The sequence below is a fragment of the Panulirus ornatus genome, chromosome 7, assembly GCF_036320965.1.
Source record: "Panulirus ornatus isolate Po-2019 chromosome 7, ASM3632096v1, whole genome shotgun sequence".
Lineage (NCBI taxonomy): Eukaryota > Metazoa > Arthropoda > Malacostraca > Decapoda > Palinuridae > Panulirus > Panulirus ornatus.
In genome coordinates this window covers 43,573,991-43,593,948 of record NC_092230.1, presented here as the reverse complement: position 1 = coordinate 43,593,948, position 19,958 = coordinate 43,573,991, and the positions used below count along the sequence as shown (strand labels likewise).

The 19,958-nt window shown below is 40.1% G+C and overlaps 1 protein-coding gene across 3 annotated transcripts in view; it reads left to right on the top strand.

Annotated features, from left to right (window-relative positions):
* Positions 1 to 19,102, top strand: part of LOC139749574 (CKLF-like MARVEL transmembrane domain-containing protein 4) — a 46,942-nt gene extending 27,840 nt beyond the window's left edge. For 2 of the 3 annotated variants that reach the window (XM_071663639.1, XM_071663637.1), the window contains exons 2-5: positions 7,130 to 7,261; positions 8,444 to 8,617; positions 9,296 to 9,372; positions 13,113 to 19,102. In XM_071663639.1, the coding sequence (XP_071519740.1) occupies positions 7,130 to 7,261; positions 8,444 to 8,617; positions 9,296 to 9,372; positions 13,113 to 13,323 (594 nt within the window). In that variant the 3' untranslated portion in view covers positions 13,324 to 19,102. Of the gene's footprint in view, positions 1 to 1,366; positions 1,412 to 7,129; positions 7,262 to 8,443; positions 8,618 to 9,295; positions 9,373 to 13,112 lie in introns of those variants that run through there. The other variant, XM_071663638.1, reaches the window with a different exon arrangement.
* The last annotated feature ends 856 nt before the right edge of the window (positions 19,103 to 19,958 follow it).

Genomic DNA, 19,958 nt, shown 5'->3' with positions numbered 1-19,958 from the left:
ACGTCATGCCTGAATGTAATTCAAATATAATTAAAAAAGGAATTACTTTGGAATGTAATTCAATTAAAAAAATGACTTTGGAATGTAATTCAATTAAAAAAATGACTTTGGAATGTAATTCAATTAAAAAAATTACTTTGGAATGTAATTCAATTTAAAAAAAATTACTTTGGAATGTAATTCAATTAAAAAAATTACTTTGGAATGTAATTCAATTTTTTTTTAAATAATACGTTGATCAATATAGTTTTATTTCACAGCACAGAACATTTAGATAGGGTTATTTGCTTGCGATAAAAATTATTAATTTTTTATTTTTTATAATACTAGCTAACCCTTTATTATCTTACCATAGAAAACGTAATGGAGAAAATAAAAAAAATAATGTTGATTGAATGCCATTTTGCGTAGTGAGGTAAGGCCTTTTTTTGTGTGTTTTTGGGAACAAATAATGCAATACCCTGTTCTTAAAAAAAATAGTTGAATGTATATACATTATATAAATTTGCCATTGTGGTTTTAAAGTACATTTGTACCTGCCATTCTTTATATAATTATCCAGTTTACTTTATTTATTTGTTATATATATATATATATATATATATATATATATATATATATATATATATATATATATATATATATATTATTGATAAAAATGGAGTTGTAAAACTGCATTGTAAAATATCATGACCTTAATTCCCCTGTGTGTACGCTAATAAACAGAATTTAGCTGTTTTGTTTTGGGTTCAAGACGGGGTCAACCATATGACCTTTGACCCACCATAACCCCTGAATTTACTCCCTAATGACCCTTCGACCCGTATCCAACTCGTTTATATATATCGTTTCATTAGCTTTATGTGATATTAGCTTTCTCATGTATCGAAAGCTTTATATGTGGTATCACCATTGTCGTGTGACTTTAGCTTTGTTAGGTGATGTTAGCTTTGTCTTGAGATAAAAAGCTTTGCCATGTGTTATTAGCTTTATTATATAAGATCAGCTGTCGTTAGCTTTGTCATTAGCTTTGTCATGGCCCGATAGCTTCATGGCATCATCCTTGTCATGTGTTGTTAGCTTTGTCATTTGTTGTTAGCTTAATGGTTCACTCGTTCATGAATTGGTTGTTATGAACATCCATCGTATGTGTCATATATGCCTGTCATTTCTTATATATTTGGTGTCATTAACTCTGTCATGTGACATTAGACCTGTCAGCCTTTTAGGTTTCCATCCAGAACTGTCATGGGTCATGTCATATGCCAGTAAGAGTGTGTATGATCGCTGGCATTATGTAAGGTTTTGATCCAGTGTGTCATGTCAGATCCTGGGGATGGTGACGTGACGTGACGTGACGGTCACAGTGGGTCTCCTCATCATGTTACAGCTGGCAGAAGTGACGCGAAAGGTATTACCTCCCTCACTGTGTCATGTCACCCTCCCTCACCTGGCAGTATGTCATGTCACCCTCCCTCACCTGGCACTGTGTCATGTCACTCTCCCTCACCTGGCATTGTGTCATGTCACCCTCCCTCACCTGGCACTGTGTCATGTCACTTTCCCTCACTTGGTACTGAGTCATGTCACCCTTCCTCACCTGGCACTGTGTCATGTCACTCTCCCTCACCTGGCATTGTGTCATGTCACCCTCCCTCACTTGGTTCTGTGTCATGTCATGTCACCATCCCTCACCTGGCACTGTGTCATGTCACCCTCCCCCACCTGGCATTGTGTCATGTCACTCTCCCTCTCCTGTTACTGTGTCATGTCACCCTCCCCCACCTGGCGCTGTGCCATGTCCCCCTCCCTCACCTGGCATTGTATCATGTCACCCTCCCCCACCTGGCAGTGTGTCATGTCACCCTCCCTCACCTGGCAGTGTGTCATGTCACCCTCCCTCACCTGGCAGTGTGTCATGTCACCCTCCCCCACCTGGCACAGTGTCATGTCACCCTCCCTCACCTGGCAGTGTGTCATGTCACCCTCCCTCACCTGGCAGTGTGTCATGTCACCCTCCCCCACCTGGCACAGTGTCATGTCACCCTCCCTCACCTGGCAGTGTGTCATGTCACCCTCCCTCACCTGGCAGTGTGTCATGTCACCCTCCCCCACCTGGCAGTGTGTCATGTCACCCTCCCTCACCTGGCAGTGTGTCATGTCACCCTCCCTCACCTGGCAGTGTGTCATGTCACCCTCCCCCACCTGGCACAGTGTCATGTCACCCTCCCCACCTGGCAGTGTGTCATGTCACCCTCCCTCACCTGGCAGTGTGTCATGTCACCCTCCCCACCTGGCACAGTGTCATGTCACCCTCCCCCACCTGGCACAGTGAAGGACGAGGAGAGGGAGAGTGAAGAACGAGGGGAGGGAGAGTGAAGGACGAGGAGAGGGAGAGTGAAGGACGAAGGGAGGGAGAGTGAAGGACGAAGGGAGGGAGAGTGAAGGACGAAGGGAGGGAGAGTGAAGAACGAAGGGAGGGAGAGTGAAGAACGAAGGGAGGGAGAGTGAAGAACGAAGGGAGGAAGAGTGAAGAACGAAGGGAGGGAGAGTGAAGAACGAAGGGAGGGAGAGTGAAGAACGAAGGGAGGGAGAATGAAGGACGAGGCGAGGGAGAGTGAAGAACGAAGGGAGGGAGAATGAAGAAACGAGGGGAGGGAGAATGAAGGACGGGGCGAGGGAGAGTGAAGAACGAAGGGAGGGAGAATGAAGAACGGGGAGAGGGAGAGTGAAGAAACGAGGGGAGGGAGAGTGAAGAACGAAGGGAGGGAGAGTGAAGAACGAAGGGAGGGAGAGTGAAAAACGAAGGGAGGGAGAGTGAAGAACGAAGGGAGGGAGAGTGAAGGACGAGGAGAGGGAGAGTGAAGAACAGAGGGAGAGTGAAGAACGAGGGGAGGGAGAGTGAAGAACGAAGGAAGGGAGAATGAAGGACGGTGAGAGGGAGAATGAAGAAACGAGGGGAGGGAGAGTGAAGAACGAAGGGAGGGAGAGCAATTTCACAGCCTAGCTGTTCGAGAGGAGGGAGGGGGAAAAGTAGTACTGTAACGACCCAGCCTCGAGTGGCAGATCGCCACACACAAACCGTTGGAAGCAGCAGTCAGCTGTATGCCATAGCACAGTACGAGAGAGAGGGGGGGAGAGTGGCGGAAATAATACTTCGAGAGAGAGAGAGAGAGAGAGAGAGAGAGAGAGAGAGAGAGAGAGAGAGAGAGAGATCGTGTCATGACCAGCCACCCACCCACCCACCTCGCAGGGGGAGAGAGAGAGAGAGAGAGAGAGAGAGAGAGAGAGAGAGAGAGAGAGAGAGAGAGAGAGAGAGAGAGAGAGAGATCACAGTCATGGCCACCCACTCACTCACCCCGACTGTGTTCATGGGGCAACAGATTTAAATATCACTGTCGGTTGATGACCTCTGAGGGTGGGAGAGTGAGAGGTGAGAGAGGAAAGGAGAGGAACACCAAAACGAGCCAGCAATTTGGGTCATAACAAGCCAACTGGCTGTTTCCTTGACGTGTAACGAGCATGACAGATACGTACGTATCGTCCGGGGAGACGTACACACACTCTCTCTCTCTCTCTCTCTCTCTCTCTCTCTCTCTCTCTCTCTCTCTCTCTCTCTCTCTGTGTGTTAGGTTCATGCATGTGTTAACAGATGTTAGGGTCCCACATATGTGTTGCAAGAGTTACACCTGTGGTGTAGGTGTGATGCAGGTGTTACAGATGTGTCATGAGTGTCTATGGTGATTCAGGTGTGGCAGTGGCACAGATGTGCTTGTGTCATATTCGATTTAGGTGTTTATAACACCTGTGGTGTTGCGCAGGTGTTTTACAGGTTGTATTTAGATACAAGTGTAGTGGTAATGATATTGACAAGTGACATACGTGCTATTACAGGTGTCGTGTAGGTGTTACAGGTGTTGCAAGTGCGACAGGTGTTCCATATGTTGCAGATGTAGTTACAAGTGTGACAGGTGTTCCATGTGTTACAGATGTAGTATAGTTGCAAGTGTAACAGGTGTTCCATGCGTTACAGATGTGGTGTAGTTCTAAGGGAGGTAGTACAGATGTCACGTGTAGGTGTTACAGGTGTTGCAAGTGCGACAGGTGTTCCATATGTTGCAGATGTAATGTAGTTACAAGTGTGACAGGTGTTCCATGTGTTACAGATGTAGTGTAGTTGCAAGCGTAACAGGTGTTCCATGCGTTACAATGTGGTGTAGTCGCAAGGGAGGTAGTACAGGTGTAAGTAGTACTGGTTCACTAGTGCAAATGTTACAGATGTGGCGCAGATGCTATACATGTGCGGCAGGTATGAAAGTTGCGATGATACAGATATTACAGCTGTGTGGTGGTGATAGTACAGGTGTTACAGCCGCACTGCGTGGCACAGGTGTTGACGCGGCGACAGATGTTGTACAGAGGTGAAACTGATGGAAGGTTACAGTAACTCGACGCCAGTGTGTATATATATAGGGGTAATACAGGTACAGGCGACTGGGGTTACAGGAGAATACATGAATGAGGTTGGCGGACTTGTAGAGTTCAGATACAGGAGTACAGAACATCTACAAGTACAGCAATATCTGTAAGGTAGTTTTAGAGTTTATTGAAACGTGAAAGGGTACAGTTCAAGGGGCTGATAATACAAGTTTTCTGTTTGTTCCTGGAACCACTACCTGGCTACGCTACGCACGTGGAACAAGCGTATGTTCCTGGCACCACTACGTGGCTATGCTACACATATGGAACAAGCGTATGTTCCTGGCACCACTACGTGGCTATGCTACGCACGTGGAACAAGCGTATGTTCCTGGCACCACTACTTGGCTATGCTACACACGTGGAACAAGCGTATGTTCCTGGCACCACTACGTGGCTACGCAACGCACGTGGAACAAGCGTATGTTCCTGGCACCACTACCTGGCTACGCTACGCACGTGGAACAAGCGTATGTTCCTGGCACCACTACCTGGCTACGCTACGCACGTGGAACAAGCGTATAGCCTTCCAGCCACGTACTGAAGGTTGAACTACACGGGGGGGGGGGGGTGACCAGAAGTTTACGCAAGTCTGGTGTTGAGCTAGTGAGTTTTTGGGTGTTGCGTCTGGTGTTGAGCTAGTGAGTTTTTGGGTGTTGCTTCGGTTGTTGAGCTAGTGAGTTTTTAGGTGTTGCATCAGGTGTTGAGCCAGTGAGTTTTTAGGTGTTGCGTCAGGTGTTGAGCTAGTGAGTTTTTTAGGTGTTGCGTCGGGTGTTGAGCTAGTGAGTTTTTAGGTGTTGTGTCGGGTGTTGAGCCAGTGAGTTTTTAGGTGTTGCATCAGGTCTTGAGCCAGTGAGTTTTTAGTTGTTGCGTCGGGTGTTGAGCTAGTGAGTTTTTAGGTGTTGCGTCAGGTGTTGAGCTAGTGAATCTTTAGGTGTTGCATCGGGTGTTGAGCTAGTGAATTTTTAGGTGTTGTGTCGGATGTTGAGCTAGTGAGTTATTAGGTGTTGCTTCGGGTATTGAGGTTAATGAGTGTGTTGTGTGAGAGTTAGTGTTACCTGCTGGTTGTTGTGAGGTCAGCCGACACCTGCCCCAGCTCATCAAAGGCTGACACCTGTTGTATTGTGCTTTGATCCCTTCCGGGTCGCATGTGCTGTGTACTGGCCTGGGTGTTGGCACGTGCACTGGCCCACGTGTTGGTCTGCCCGGGTGTTGGCGTGTGCACTGGCCCACGTGTTGGTCTACCTGAGTGTTGGCACATGCACTGGCCCACGTGTTGGTCTGCCCGGGTGTTGGCACGTGCACTGGTCCACGTGTTGGTCTGCCCGGGTGTTGGCACGTGCACTGGCCCACGTGTTGGTCTGCCCGGGTGTTGGCACGTGCACTGGCCCATGTGTTTGGTCTGCCCGGATGTTGGCACGTGCACTGGCCCACGTATTGGTCTGCCCGGATGTTGGCATGTGCACTGGCCCACGTGTTGTGTTGACATGTGTATGTGCGGCTCACACTTGGCCTCTTAATCTGCCTTTTGTGACAGATGGAACCCAGCAGTTGTAGGCAGGTATTATAGGCCTGGTGGTAATGCATATGTTGTGGATTGGGTGACACAGGTGTTATAAGCATGTTGATATAGGTGTTAAAAGCATGGTGGTACAGGTGTTGCAGGCATAGTGGTACAGATGTTGCAGGCATGGTGTTACAGGTGTTCCAGACATGGTGGTACAGGTAAGTGAGGCATGATGGCATAGTTGCTGTAGGCATGGTGATGGAGATATGTTGGCATGCTTGATACAGACATGGTGGTACAGGTATTATAGGCATGGTGAGGCAGGTGTCATGGTACAGGCATCAGAGCTTATGGAATAGAAACTTGATACAAATGTAGCAGTACAGGTTTTGCGTACAGTGGAGTTGAAGTTCTATATGGTACAGGTGTAGTGGAGTTCGGGTTGCAGTTGTACTGTAGGTAGCTCATGTACAGGTGTAGTGGAGTCTGGGTTGCACTTGTACTGTAGTTAGCTCATGTAGTATAGGCAGAACGTATTATACAGTTGGTCCATGTAGTGAGATTGGAACTTACTTATGCTGTAGGTGGTACATGCAGGTGTGTAACATGTGGTTTGGATGTCAAGTGTGGTCTAGGTAGGATTCACATTAGAGGAGTGGTACAGGTGTTACATACGTTAATGGCACACATATCTCAGGTGTTACATATGGTGTAAATGGAACGCATATCATAGATGTTACATGTGATATCGATGGCGCATATGGTTTTACTTTGATGCGGTGCATGTGTAGGCAGGTTAGGCACAAATATTATCGTACAGGTGTCACATGTGGTGTTTGAGCAGATGTGGTTGTACAGGTTTCAGGTGTGGTATATCTGCAGGTGTTACAGGTTTGGTAGAACAGGTGTCCCAAGTGGTGTATGTGCAGGTGTGGCAGTACAGGTGTTACACAGTGTTTTGCAGGCACTTGTGACACAAGTGTGGCAGTACAGGTGTCATCTTTTGTATGTACTGGAAGGTGTGGCAGTGCAGGTGTCACATACAGTGTGTGTGTGTAGGCAGTGTGACACAGGTGTGGTGGTACAGGTTTTATGTCATATATGAAGGCAGGTGTGACACAAGTGTCTTTCCCACCCTCACAGATGGAGGCGCAGTTCCCAGCGACACACACGACAGCCACAGCTCCACAGGATGCAACTGACAATACCAAACGCATCTACATTAACAGTGGGTACCTTCGTACAATTGATGGACGCCTCAAGTGTGCCCACCTGGTGAGTAGAAGTTGTAGTAATATTGGAAATGGTAGTAGTAGTAGTAGTAGCTTTGGTTGTAATTTTGGCAAAAATGGAAGTAGTAGTAGTAGTATGAACAAGAGTAAAAGCAGTAAATTGTAGTGGTAATTATACTTGTAATAGTGGTGGAAATAGAAGTATTAGTGTAAGTAATATTAGTAGTAGTGCCATAGTAGCAATATAAGTAGTGGTAGTGGGAGCAGTAAATAGTAATAGAAGTAATAGTAAGCTGTAGTAAGTAAACAGCGAAAGCAGGAGTAATTGTGGTAAGTTGTAGTTGCAATAGTAGACATATTTGTTGTGACTGGCAGAAGAAGTAGTAGGAGCTGTAGGAGTAGCAGTGGTAGGTGGTAGGGTAGTGTTAGCAGTAGGAGGTGCTCATGATTTTAGTGGTAATGTTAGTGGTTTTAGTATGTGCTGCCGGTGTAGGTTAATAACGTTGATGGTGCTGGAGGTATTAATTTGGATAGTGATGATATGTGGTGATGGTTATAGTAGTGGTTTGGGAAGAGATGCTAATGGTTGAATGGGAATTATGATGGGTCTTAGTGGATGATGGTGAGATGACACTGTGGGTGAAATTGAGTAATGGTGAGTTGCTGTGAGTCAGTATGATCTTAAGAAATTGTGGAGTAAGTTATGATAACTCGTTAGCTAGTGGTGGTGAGTTGTGATGATGTGTGGTGGTGTGTTGACATCACTGGTGATGAGTAGTAATGGTTATATATAATGGCTTATGCTGGATGTTGGTGAGTGGTGGCAAATTTAGGTGAGTTGAAATGACTTACCATGGGTGCTGGTGAATTATGGCTTGCAGTAGGTGGTGGCTGTGAATTATAACTCTTGCAACCATTGGTGGATGGTTGTGAATGACGGTGTGTGCAGATGAGTTATAACAACTCATAGTGAGTTTTGATAACTCATAGTGAATTATCTTTTGGGGGATGGTGGTGAGTGGAAATGAGGATGATGAATTGTTTTTTCTTTATCGATAGTTTTCTCTCATGTGCTCCATCGAACATTACAACTACACTGGCATATTCGCAATGCATAATATTTATACATTTTGGGCGTAGGAATTATTGTAAATGTATCATATGTGGTTAAGTACCAGGTGAAATTAACTGTTGTACTAACAATACCACTAACAATGTTTTGCAGGTGATCTGTATTGTGGTGTTCATCTGCACTATGGCTTCACATTATGCCCGCAGCAATCAAGCCAACTGGCTCAGCTTTGTTGCCATGGGTGGCTTCTGGACCTCTGCAATACTTCTGTTTCTCTTTATCATCAATGTTGTGGCGATTTTGAGCATCATACCTTGGCTTATGCTGGTACGGATAGTTACTCTGTGTACATAAAGCTCATTGTGTTTGCTTTTCATTTTGTTCTTCATGTCACATGTAAGACTTCACTTGTTGAATATCTTTTGTAGGTGTATTAATTATTGATACCTAAGAAATATTCTCCACAGTTGTTTCCAAAGCTTTCGTTTTGTCTTTAGTATGTAAATGTGTGGGGATGATTCAAAACAAGCCTATTGAGAAGATTCTCTGTAATGAATTACTTGCCTTGATAAAAAGAATATCACTTAGTTCTTGTATTCGCCCTTTACACTTGTCATATAGTATATTATCATTTTCATGCTGTACTGTCACATGTATAACTTTTGCTCACTTCTCTCTTTCTGTTGCATCTCTCCAGGTACTTGGTCTCTTCTGGCTCCCCTTTTAGAATTTACATTTTTAGAGTTATTGATACTTAATGATGAGGGAATTTCTTTTTAGTTTGAGTTTTTGAGGTGAATATCACGTTGGTTTTATGATATGATGTAGTGCACCAGTTTTTGCTATGAATTTCTTGTAATTGTGCTGTACAGCAACAGTCTGATTATTCAACCATGTTGGAATCTGTGGCAAGTTGAATGACTACAGAAGTTATCAGATTATGTCTTTAATGCCCTGTACGTGATGACAGATATTTCCTTCATGAAAATTTTACTTAATCTGCAGGAACTTGGCTACACAGTCATATGGACGTTCTTCTGGTTTGTGTCTGGCTGTGTCGCTGCTGACTATGCCATGAAAGGGTGAGTGCTATCCTTCTGCTTTCTACTGCTTGTTAGGCTAAGTATTATTAGAGTGTATTTTTGGATTAAGTATACCAGAGACTGTCTGCTAAGAACATAACGTCATAAAAACCTCATGCTCACACCACAGGTGCTCAGTATGGTGATAATGAATTGATTGTATTTTAGAGATTGCCTTCAGCTAAGTCTTCTTTTGAATGATTTTCTAGTAGTTTGATGCTCATTTCTGAATTCACCTGGTGCTTATTAATGCTTTAGTCATTATGTAACCTATTATGTATTTCAATCATAGAAGGCCCAGTTCCTGGACCTTTTTGTGTACTCTGTATCCTCATTTGCACCACTGCCCACAGGATAATTAGGAGTGCATAGTAAAATAGCCACTATTGCAGCAAAAATCAAAATCAGTCCTGGTTTAGTGTGTGATAGATACTCATTTATGTTTGTGGGGTATTGGTAAATTTTCCTCTGGTATTATTTAAGTTTGTTTCCAGGTATTCCACACATGATTATCCTGTTTCTTTCTTGATGAGATGCTTTTACATTTAGGATATTGCTCTTTATGCCTTCTATTTGTTGCTTATGTAATTTACATATATTTCCTCTCTTTCTAGACTACAGAGTTCCAGTTCCTTCAGCCTTAAATGATAATTCATGTGCTCCAAACTTATTTGCTCAAAGTTCTCCTAAGTGAATTCCATGAGGCTCTTTTCTGCTCATATATGGACAGAATTTAGGTCTCTCTATAGTTTTTCTTGGTTTTCTTGTGTACTCACCATCTCGTAATCCACAGAGCACTAACTTTGCTTTCCCATTCATCTTTTTCACTATCTGAAATCATCATTAGATGGATTTGTTTGGTGCCGTGAGGAACAGTATTAATATCACTCCTTTGATTACCTATTTGTTATTATTTATTTGTACTGTATGGGGAGGGAGTGTTACACTCATGGGACCCCATTTCTTGAATGCTATCTTTTACCATATAAACTCTTGATTTTATGGATGCAGTCTGTATCAACCATGGCGTCAGTAAATCTCTCCCATCGTCCATCACTCTGATATGATAAAAGTATTTCTTTACATCCCTATTTAAAAGTTTATATTATGGCCTTTGGTTCCTCTCCTCCTACATCTCTCAAAATACTGTCCATTGTCCACTTTGTTGATATCTCTCAAGAAATTAAAGGTTGTGATCAGGCCATTCCTCACTCGTTTCTCTTCCAATGTGGATAGATGTAAAGCCTCCAGCCTTTCCCTGTAGCTTAGCTCTCTTAATTTTGGTACCATATATGTTGGCCTTCTTTGGATCATTTTTATGTTCCTTGTGCCTCTTTAGATGCAGTAACCAAACCTAAGAAGCGTATTCTAGTTTTGACCTTATGTAGGATATGAATAGTTTGATAGATATATGTTTATCTATATGCTTGAAAGCTGTTCTTACATTTGGCAGCAGACAGTTTGTCTCTGTAGCTATTCTCTGGTGACTGGTTAGGAATAATGTTTGCTCCGAAGTCCCTCTCACTCACAAAATGTTGAAGATTACTTTATGTTTGGTAATAAATCATATTGAGACCATCTTTCATTTTGTCCCGTCTTCATTACTTTACATTTGCTAGGGTTGAATTTCATCAACCATGTTTCAGACCAGCTTTGGAGTCTGTTTAGGTCTCCTCATAAGCTGATGCAATCTTCAACATTTTTCTCTTCCCCCATGACTTTTGCATCGTATAAAAATATATTTAGGTGAGATTCTATACCTTCAAACAAGTCACTAATGTAGATCAAGAAGAGTAATGGTCCTAGAACCAAACTGTGTGGCACTCTACTGGTCACCTCAAATGCATTTGGAAAAGGCTCCTCTGACATTCATCCTTTCTTTCCTCCAGCTCCAACTGAGATAATCTTCTATCCAAGGAAGGAGTTTCCCCATTATTCCTGCTTGGTGATTCAGTTTTGTAATCAGCCTTGTATATGGTACAGTGTCAGATGCCTTCTTGCAGTCCAGATACAGCCAGTCCAGCAAGCCTTCCCTCTCTTTCAGGACTGAGCTCACTGATTTCCCTAAAACTGTGCTTTCGCATGCTTAGGAAATTTCTCCTCCACAGAAAGACACCAACCTGTTTTTTGATAATCTTTCCAGAACCTTACACACCAAACTCGTTAGTAAGACTGGTCTATAGTTCAGGACCAGTTTCTCATCTCCTTTCTTAGATATAGGTATGACACTTACTCTCTTCCATTCCCTTAGCCCTATACCTCTCTCCAGTGAGATCTTGAACAGTGATTCAAATAGTCTGCACACCTCTTTAGCATGTATAATGAAATTTCATCAGGACCATGATCCTTGTATGGGTCCTCCTTTTGATATTCTCTTAATATCTTTTTTAGATATCTCATTCATTTCTAAAACCTCCTCTCCATTCCATCTCCTTAGTGTTGGAGCTGTAGTGTCTTCCACTGTGAAAACACTTTTGAACTTGCTATTCAGTTCCTCGCATATCCTTACATCATCCTCTACAGTATTTCCTTTGGAATTCCGTAGTCTTATTAACCTCTTCTGTACTGACAACTGACTCATGATAAATTTATGGAATAGTTTTAGATTTTAAGCTGTCTTGTCCATAATTTTTTTTTCAAAGTTTCTTTGTTCTTCTTTTCTTAACATGCTATACTTGTTCCATGCTCTCTTAGACCTTGCCAGTGCTAGCTGGTGAGAGTGCTCTCTGCATCTTCACCATTGTATTTCTTGAAGCTCCTTTGCCTTTTGACATCTTTTATTAAACCATTCATTCCTCTTGTATCATTTCCTGTGCATTTGAGGCTAGGGGTATCCATGCCTCTACTCCCTCTGTAAATTTCACAGAGCCACACAACACAGCACCCTGGTTCCTGGTGACTGAACTTGACCATTATATGATCACTTCTGATTGGTGTATACCATTATATGATCACTTCTGACTGGTGTATCTTGTATTACATTCTCAGTATCCATGCTATTTTAAATGAAGATAAGTTGAGTAATTATATTGTATCAGTCCCCCTTATCCAAATGTGATCTGTGACATGCTGATGCATAAGGTTTTCCTGTATAAGCTGAAAAAACTTGTCATCATGACTCCTTATCTCTATGAGAATCCAAATTACCCTAGTCTGTCTCCTTATAATTAAAATCCCCCATAATCAGTAGTTTACCAACTCTAAAAAATGAGTGTTTCACTGCTTCATGAACCATACTGATTGTTCCTTCATTGTTATCATTTTGTATTTGTTCCTGTTTGTTGCACTTCTTGGAGAATTATATATGAATAACACTAGTGTGCTCTTCTTTCGTACAGTTGTTATTCCCATCATGTATTGTCTGAATGAGCCATCCTTCTTTATTTCTTGAAACTTCAGGCCGTCTTTTATAAAGAGGGCTAATCCTACCTCTGCATTACCTTCCATTTCCTTTCTTGCTACCATGTATCCATCTGGACAGAACAGGTGTTTCCATTAAAGTTATGGTAGTGTTAGCAGTGATGGTGTTAGTAGTGGTAGAAGCAGTAGTTTTAATGCATTAGTATTGGAGGTGCAGTTTAGATAATAGCAACAATGTATATGAAAGTGTTTCAGTGGTAAAGTAACTGTATTGAATTAAAACAATGGGAGTTTTGATTATTGATGTAACAAGCAGTATTAGTATGTCCCTGAAATGCTCCATACACACCACAACTAGCTAAAGATATTGATATTTTCAGGGCTGGGGATGCCTTTGCTGCAGCATCTTTCTTTAGTTTTGTTGCCATGTGCATATACGGGTTCAGTGCATTCCTCTTCTACAAGAAGTGGCGTGAGAGAGGCTTCTCATTCTCCTTTGGTACAAGATCTTCCTCCAACACTGCTGCAGCATCCAGGAATACCACCACAACCACTATGACCACAACCACTGTTGTTCAGGAAAAGTATTAGACATGAAAAGGAAAAATAAGAGAATGAGAAATAACAATCATCAAACTTTGTCATGTTTGCTGAAATACCACACAAACATGGAATCTCTCTTTAGATGAATGGTTGAATAGCAGTAAGTTTCTTTGTATCTGTGCTGGAGAGTAAGATTTCTCAGAGGTTATCCAGTTTCAGGAAACTGATACAAGTTGTAGTCATACTGTCAGGCTTATTTAAGAGTACCGAGGGATTTACAGGGCAGTTTCTGTCAGTCTGTTCTCTTCGTGCATCTTGTGGAGGCTAGGTGAATGAGGCCTTATTATGGTCTGTGCTAATTTCTCAGTGTATTATTTAGGTGCCATACCTAAATTAATTTCTGTTTCCAAAAGGGTTGTGTTATGTTGTGGAGAAAATGTGTCTTATATGTTCATATACTTACGTGTGCCTGGTCATGTATCTTTGTGGCTGCTTGTGTATGTAATTGCAAGCATGCATATATTTGTGCCTTTAAACAAGCAAAAACAAGTATGGGTTTGTTTGAATGTGTCAAAAACTATTTGTACTATATATTATATTTATGAAAAAATATATTTCTAGTGTTCGTCTCAATTTTTTCTAGTTAACACTGTAGTAGGATAAGTACTTGTAACAATTAGGTTCATAGGTTGTTTATTAAGTTCATTATTATTTCATATATAATTTTTTTGAATCTCACCCAACATCTCGTGTAGTGAATTTCTTTTGTGTCATGTAGTGCCATTTTCTGCATGTCACTTATCCCCAAATTTTAGTCTTCATAATATGTTGCAGAATTTTGTCTTCTTTCTCTTTACCATGGGTAATCTTACTCAGAAGTGCACCATAGGATGTTGAGACTTGTTTCTGTAAGATATTCTTTTTTACACCATCCAAGCATACCATTTTACCTGTAGAGCAGTTTATGCCAACAGATGTCTGTGATGCACAGCTTAGATTATTAATGCAAATCCAACTGACTCACCTTTTCCACTTCTTTCCATAAGTATCAGCTTAACCTAATTCAGAAGAATTGGAAACATATAACATTCACCCATGTGTCATGTGGACCACTATATGCCATAAACAGACATATGTTACACAACTGATATTCATTATGCAAATAAAATATCCTGTTATATTTTCCAGTTCTCTTCCTAATGCCCCTCCTTCCCAGTACCTTAGTCCCCATCATTTTTTCAACATTACCACTCATTTTTATTAAGCATTCTCTAGAAATCTTATAATAGTCATTTTTAGGCCCTTGAAATTATTTATTTTTCTACACATTATGGCTTCCAAATTTCTTTCTGTTGTACTTACATGTGTGCCATTTCCTATGTTAGTTCCAGGAACAGTCAAAGAAATAGCCTAATACTCTCTCATCCACAAAGCCAGAGACCCCTATACACATTCAGGCTTCCAAATAGAACACGGGTTTTTGGAGTGAGCTCATTGTGTAGGCTTCAGCCAGACTTTCTTACAATGTAATTTTTCATCCATGTTTACTCATTTATTCTGCATTATCTTGAAGTTCATTCCCATTTACAAAAGCCAGATCAAATACGTACAGCTTTCCATTTTATTTACAATTTTCTTCATTATGAGTGCGAAGAAATGAAGTTGTTAACATAGCTACAGAGATTCAAAATTGTTTCCATGAAAAATACCACTTTAGATTCCCAAAGCATTCCATGTGAAATGTTTTCAACTTTCAGAAGTTCAGTCTCTACTCAGTCCATATTTTTGTCAATTTCAGTCTAGGCTTTTGCTTTTCTTTCCTTTGATTAGTTGGAAGGTGTTGCACTATACATTCTTAATCCTCTATAATGGAATAACAGTTATTTTATTCTGTTTCCATCTTGGCTAAAATTCACTGGCATTACACAAACTTGTATTTTAGCATAGAGGTACACCTAAACCATAGTTGTTTGTTTACAGATGACTTAACTCTTTGTGCATGACTGCATCTTGCTAAATCTTTTTTCATGCAAAATTATGTTACTGTTATTCTTTTATAATTTTGAATATACTGCCCCATCACTTTGCATTTAGTTCCACTTCAGTCATTCTTACCACTTAGTATGAACGTTTTATGGTAATTTTTATTAGTTTCTCTTAGGAGCAATTATTGTCAAATTTTATCCATTTTCGTATGTCATCATTGTATAGACTTTTGGGATTTTAATATTCTTCTTAGGAACCAATGGATTAATCAAAGCAAAACTTGTAAGAAATGGTATGTGAAGGGTCTTTTATCATGATTCTTCATTTTATGCTGATCTCATATCTGTTATGGCTGCCACTGGATAAAGTGATCTCTGATTGGTTTTTGTATATCCTTCTTGTCTTTCATAGCTTTCTACATTTTAACTTTCTTAGAAAACACTGGGTCATTTGAAGCAACACCTTGCAGAAATGATCAGTGGATTATCCTTTATCAAGTTGTTATATACCATAGTGATCCATAACATATGGCCACCTGTGATTGGCTAGAATGTCAAAAATCTTTTTAGAGCACGTTAGAAATATCACAAACAGTCTTCTAATGAATTTACTCATTTTATGTTGATCCAACATGCAAAATTGTCACCACAGTCTGTCATTGCCTTTGATTGGCTGAAAATTGAAGAAGAAATAAAAGATGGAAATAACTGGGTCAGTTGAGCTCAAGATTAATAGCAATGATCATAGAGGATCTTTCTTTAGTTTTTCATCTTTCATGTTGATTGTAAATGATAGGTTGCCACCACAGATAATCTCTGTCTTCAACTGAACTTTCAGAAGTCTTTGTATTGGAAGCAACTGGTTCTCCTGTCTGTGTAAACTATTCAGATTTCAATCTTCCCAGAAACCATTTAAAGTCAAGTGAGTGATACTTGTTCACCTAAGTCTCAGGTTATGAGATTACCTGATGAGCTCTTTCATCACTTTGTGTCTGTATTGTCTGTTGTGCTGTTACATTTCATATTTTGATCTTCAGAAACCTTTCAGTCGGTTGAGCCAAAACTTTGCAGAAATGATCTGTGGATGTTCTTCATCAGATTTCTCAAAGTATGCTAATCCATCTTCTAATGTGGCCACCACTGCAGAATTTGTTCACCGTTTAGTTGTCATCTATTTGTGAACTTCTACATTGTAATTATATGAACAGAAACCACAAGGTCATTTAAACCAAAACATTGTAAATGATGTGTGGTTGGTCTTTTATGAGATTCCCCATTTCATGCCAGTTCGACATCTAATATGGCTACCACAGGGCAAGATGGTTCTCTAATTGACTGAAATTTCAAAAGTCGTTGTCAGAAACCATTGACCTCATTGAGCCAAAATTGTAAAGAAATGATTCTTGGATAATCATTTTATTACAGGTACCGAACCATTTATCCAGATTCCAGAAAATGGAAGTTCCAGAAATCCAGGTATTTTTGAAACTGGGTAGTTTTGAATGTGGCAAGCTTTGTAGTATTTTGTCTCTTTGGCCGTTGTGTTGATTTATAGAATACTAGAGGTTTTAATCAAAGAAAAACCAAAGTGTATGAAACAACAGAATCTGCTGGACACGTTTGCATAGATCATTCAGAAAGTTTTGAGTGAAGTTCAGCCCGAGCCTCAGCCTTTGACTTCAAATACCTGTGCTTCTCTTCCTGTACTTGTCACCTCAGATGTTGAATTGTCTTCAGATGAAGATTGGTGGATTGAAATTGATTACCCAGACCCTGTTTTTGAAGAGGATTAATTTGTAGCTATGTTGTAAACAGTTTTGTTCTTTATTTTCCTTCATTTACTTTTCATCACATATTTTAAATTTTTTATTCTATATTTTACACAGTATTCTATTATTTAAGGATTTAAAGTGGATTGCTCAAGATCAAATGGACCTTGCTTTAGAAGGTTATTGATTTGTATCTCTTCAGTACAATTTCATTCTTTATTTTGCATTGTTTATTTTTATTTTGCATTTATATTAGGCCATGTTCCTGAAAACTGGAAAATCCTTAAATCCGGATCTCCTTTGACCCCAAGCTTTCCGGATAAATGGTACGATACCTGTATTTCTCGTTGATCAAGCACCCAGTTTGGCTGCCAGGACACGTCCCTGAAAATTGAAAACACATTTTTATCTATTAACTTTTACCAGTTGATCTGAAAGTTAGGAAGGATTAATGATTAAGTGATGGTCTTTTATCTCCTTTCCACTTTTCATATTGATTCAACATATAGCTGCCACAGTGCAAAATGGTCTGTGGTTGAAATTTCAAATCATATCACAAATCATATTGAACCAGAACAGTACAGAAATGAATGATGGATGGTTATATCTTTCAAACTATTCGCCATTTCCCGCATTAGCGAGGTAGCGTTAAGAACAGAGGACTGGGCCTTTGAGGATGGTTATATATCTGGTCTAATTACTTGATATCAATCTAAAATTTGTTTTAGCTGCTACATTCTGTCATTGTTTATAATTGCCTGAAAATTGAAAATTATTTTTATCAGGCTGAACAGGGCCAGATGATGGTCCTTTATCAACTGAGATAATTTCTTGCTGATCTAGTATCTTAAATGGCCAGCACAGAGCAAAATGATCTTTAATTGGTTTAAAAGAATTTGAAAAACCTTGTCTGAAACCACTTGAGCATATTGAACTCAAATTTGACAAAAATGATTGGTGGTCATCTATCTATTTGCCACATTCTTTGCTGACCTGACATCCAATATGACTCCACTACATGTCATTAATTCTGATTTTGGTTGGACACAATAGGGCCTATTGATTTCAAAGTTTTTAGTAAAAATTAAGACGAGATTTTATCAATTTTGTTTTTTAAGTTGATCACAAATCAGATTTGGCCTCAGACCGTTATTTTTTATGTAAATTTCAAAAGAGGAGGGGTGAGGGTAGATTACAACCCTGATATTTGAGCCAAAATCAACTTGTTTATGTACTTTAACTGGGCATTTTTGCCAGGTGAGCATTACACGTTCACCTGATCTGGTTTTATTAGCTCACATGGTTGGCTAATGCCATTACTTTGTGTGCATTGTCATGTCATATTTCTGTAAGTATCTCATATTTTGATCATCCTGGAAACCACTGGGTCATTTGGACTGAAACTGTTTGGATATAATCTGTGACTGATCTTGTATCAAGTGTCATTGTTTCATACTGATCAGACATATAATATGGCTACCATAGTTCAAACTATTCTCCGGTTGGCAGTCATTTGTTGTTTTTAGTTTTTAAACTCTTCACTTCATCTTTTCAGGAACGATAAGATAAGTTGAACCAAAACTCTGTAGAAATGATATATGGATAGTTCTTTATCAGGTGTCTCCACTTCACATGGATTCTGCAACCAGTGTGACTACCATGAGGCAAAGTGTTCTTTACGTGGCTGAAGTTTCAATATTCGTGTTGGAAAGCATTGAGCACATTGAACTGAAACTTTACAGAAATGATTGATGGATGGTCCCTTATATGTAATCAGGATATTCTTGTCCTTGTTTTAATTTTTTGTCTCTACTGTTGTATTGCAGTATTGAATCATTATCTAAAACAGATAGTATTTGGTTTTCTCTTATAGATGTTTCTAAGGAATTATATTTAAGTTAGTTTGTCTTTGAATGACTGCAGAGTTGTATTAGTGTTCACATTATACTGTCTGTGTGTTCTGATCATTTTTCTTTTAGATAACCAACTTGACCAACTTGGCATTGGTAAAACATGCCCTAATCTTAGCCATCTCAGATGAAAGGAAAAATAAAGAATAAAAGAAAAAGAATTTGGAAGAGATTAATTTTGAGCTCCTCATATGTTTGTAGAGTGGAAAGGTTTATTATAAGAAAAGAGAAAGACAAAGGAAGGATAAGAACACCACATCTCTGTTGTCTGAGGAAAGGTGGAGGATTCAAAATTATCAGTTCTCATGTGGGTAGTTCTTTCAGAAAGCTGAGATACACATAGGTAATACATTAAATCCAGAGTTTACACTGTTCAAGATGTTCATAAAAATCGAAGGTTTGAGTTTGTTAGAATATTATTGATGGATAATTATCTCTTCCTTTGAGATGAAATGATTAGACACCTTTGGATATTCATCACTGTTGTCTATATTCATAGATTATATCCTTAATGGGATTCTAAGTTGTTACTGGACTCTGCCTGCATGAGGTTACACCATGAGTGAAAAATCACTTTTGATGAGGCTGTATCATTGGTACTACAGTCTCGTAAAAGAACTTCTTACTCCAGAGGAGTCCAGATTTCCTTGCTACTGGAAATAGTGCACCCTTGGGCTGTGTGGGCCTCTGAAAAAGGGTCCTGGTTAACACCAGGATTCTTTCTTAGAAAGAGGTCTTGGGGAAATTATGAATAATTAACACATGGAATTCGTGTAACAAATAACCCACACATAAGAGAAGAGCACAAACGAAAAAGTTGGGGTGATATGATGGATGTGAAGCTGCTATTAATAGATTTGTAAATCATGTATTGCAGCATGAAAAAGTGGTTGCATAAAGAAAAGTGGTTAATTATTTTATTATTGGATGGGGCTGTGAATTTTTTGCTTAGTAGAGGTAGAGTGAGTGAAAATTAATAAATCAATGTAAGCACAGTTGATGAAGTAATTGGTGGGGTT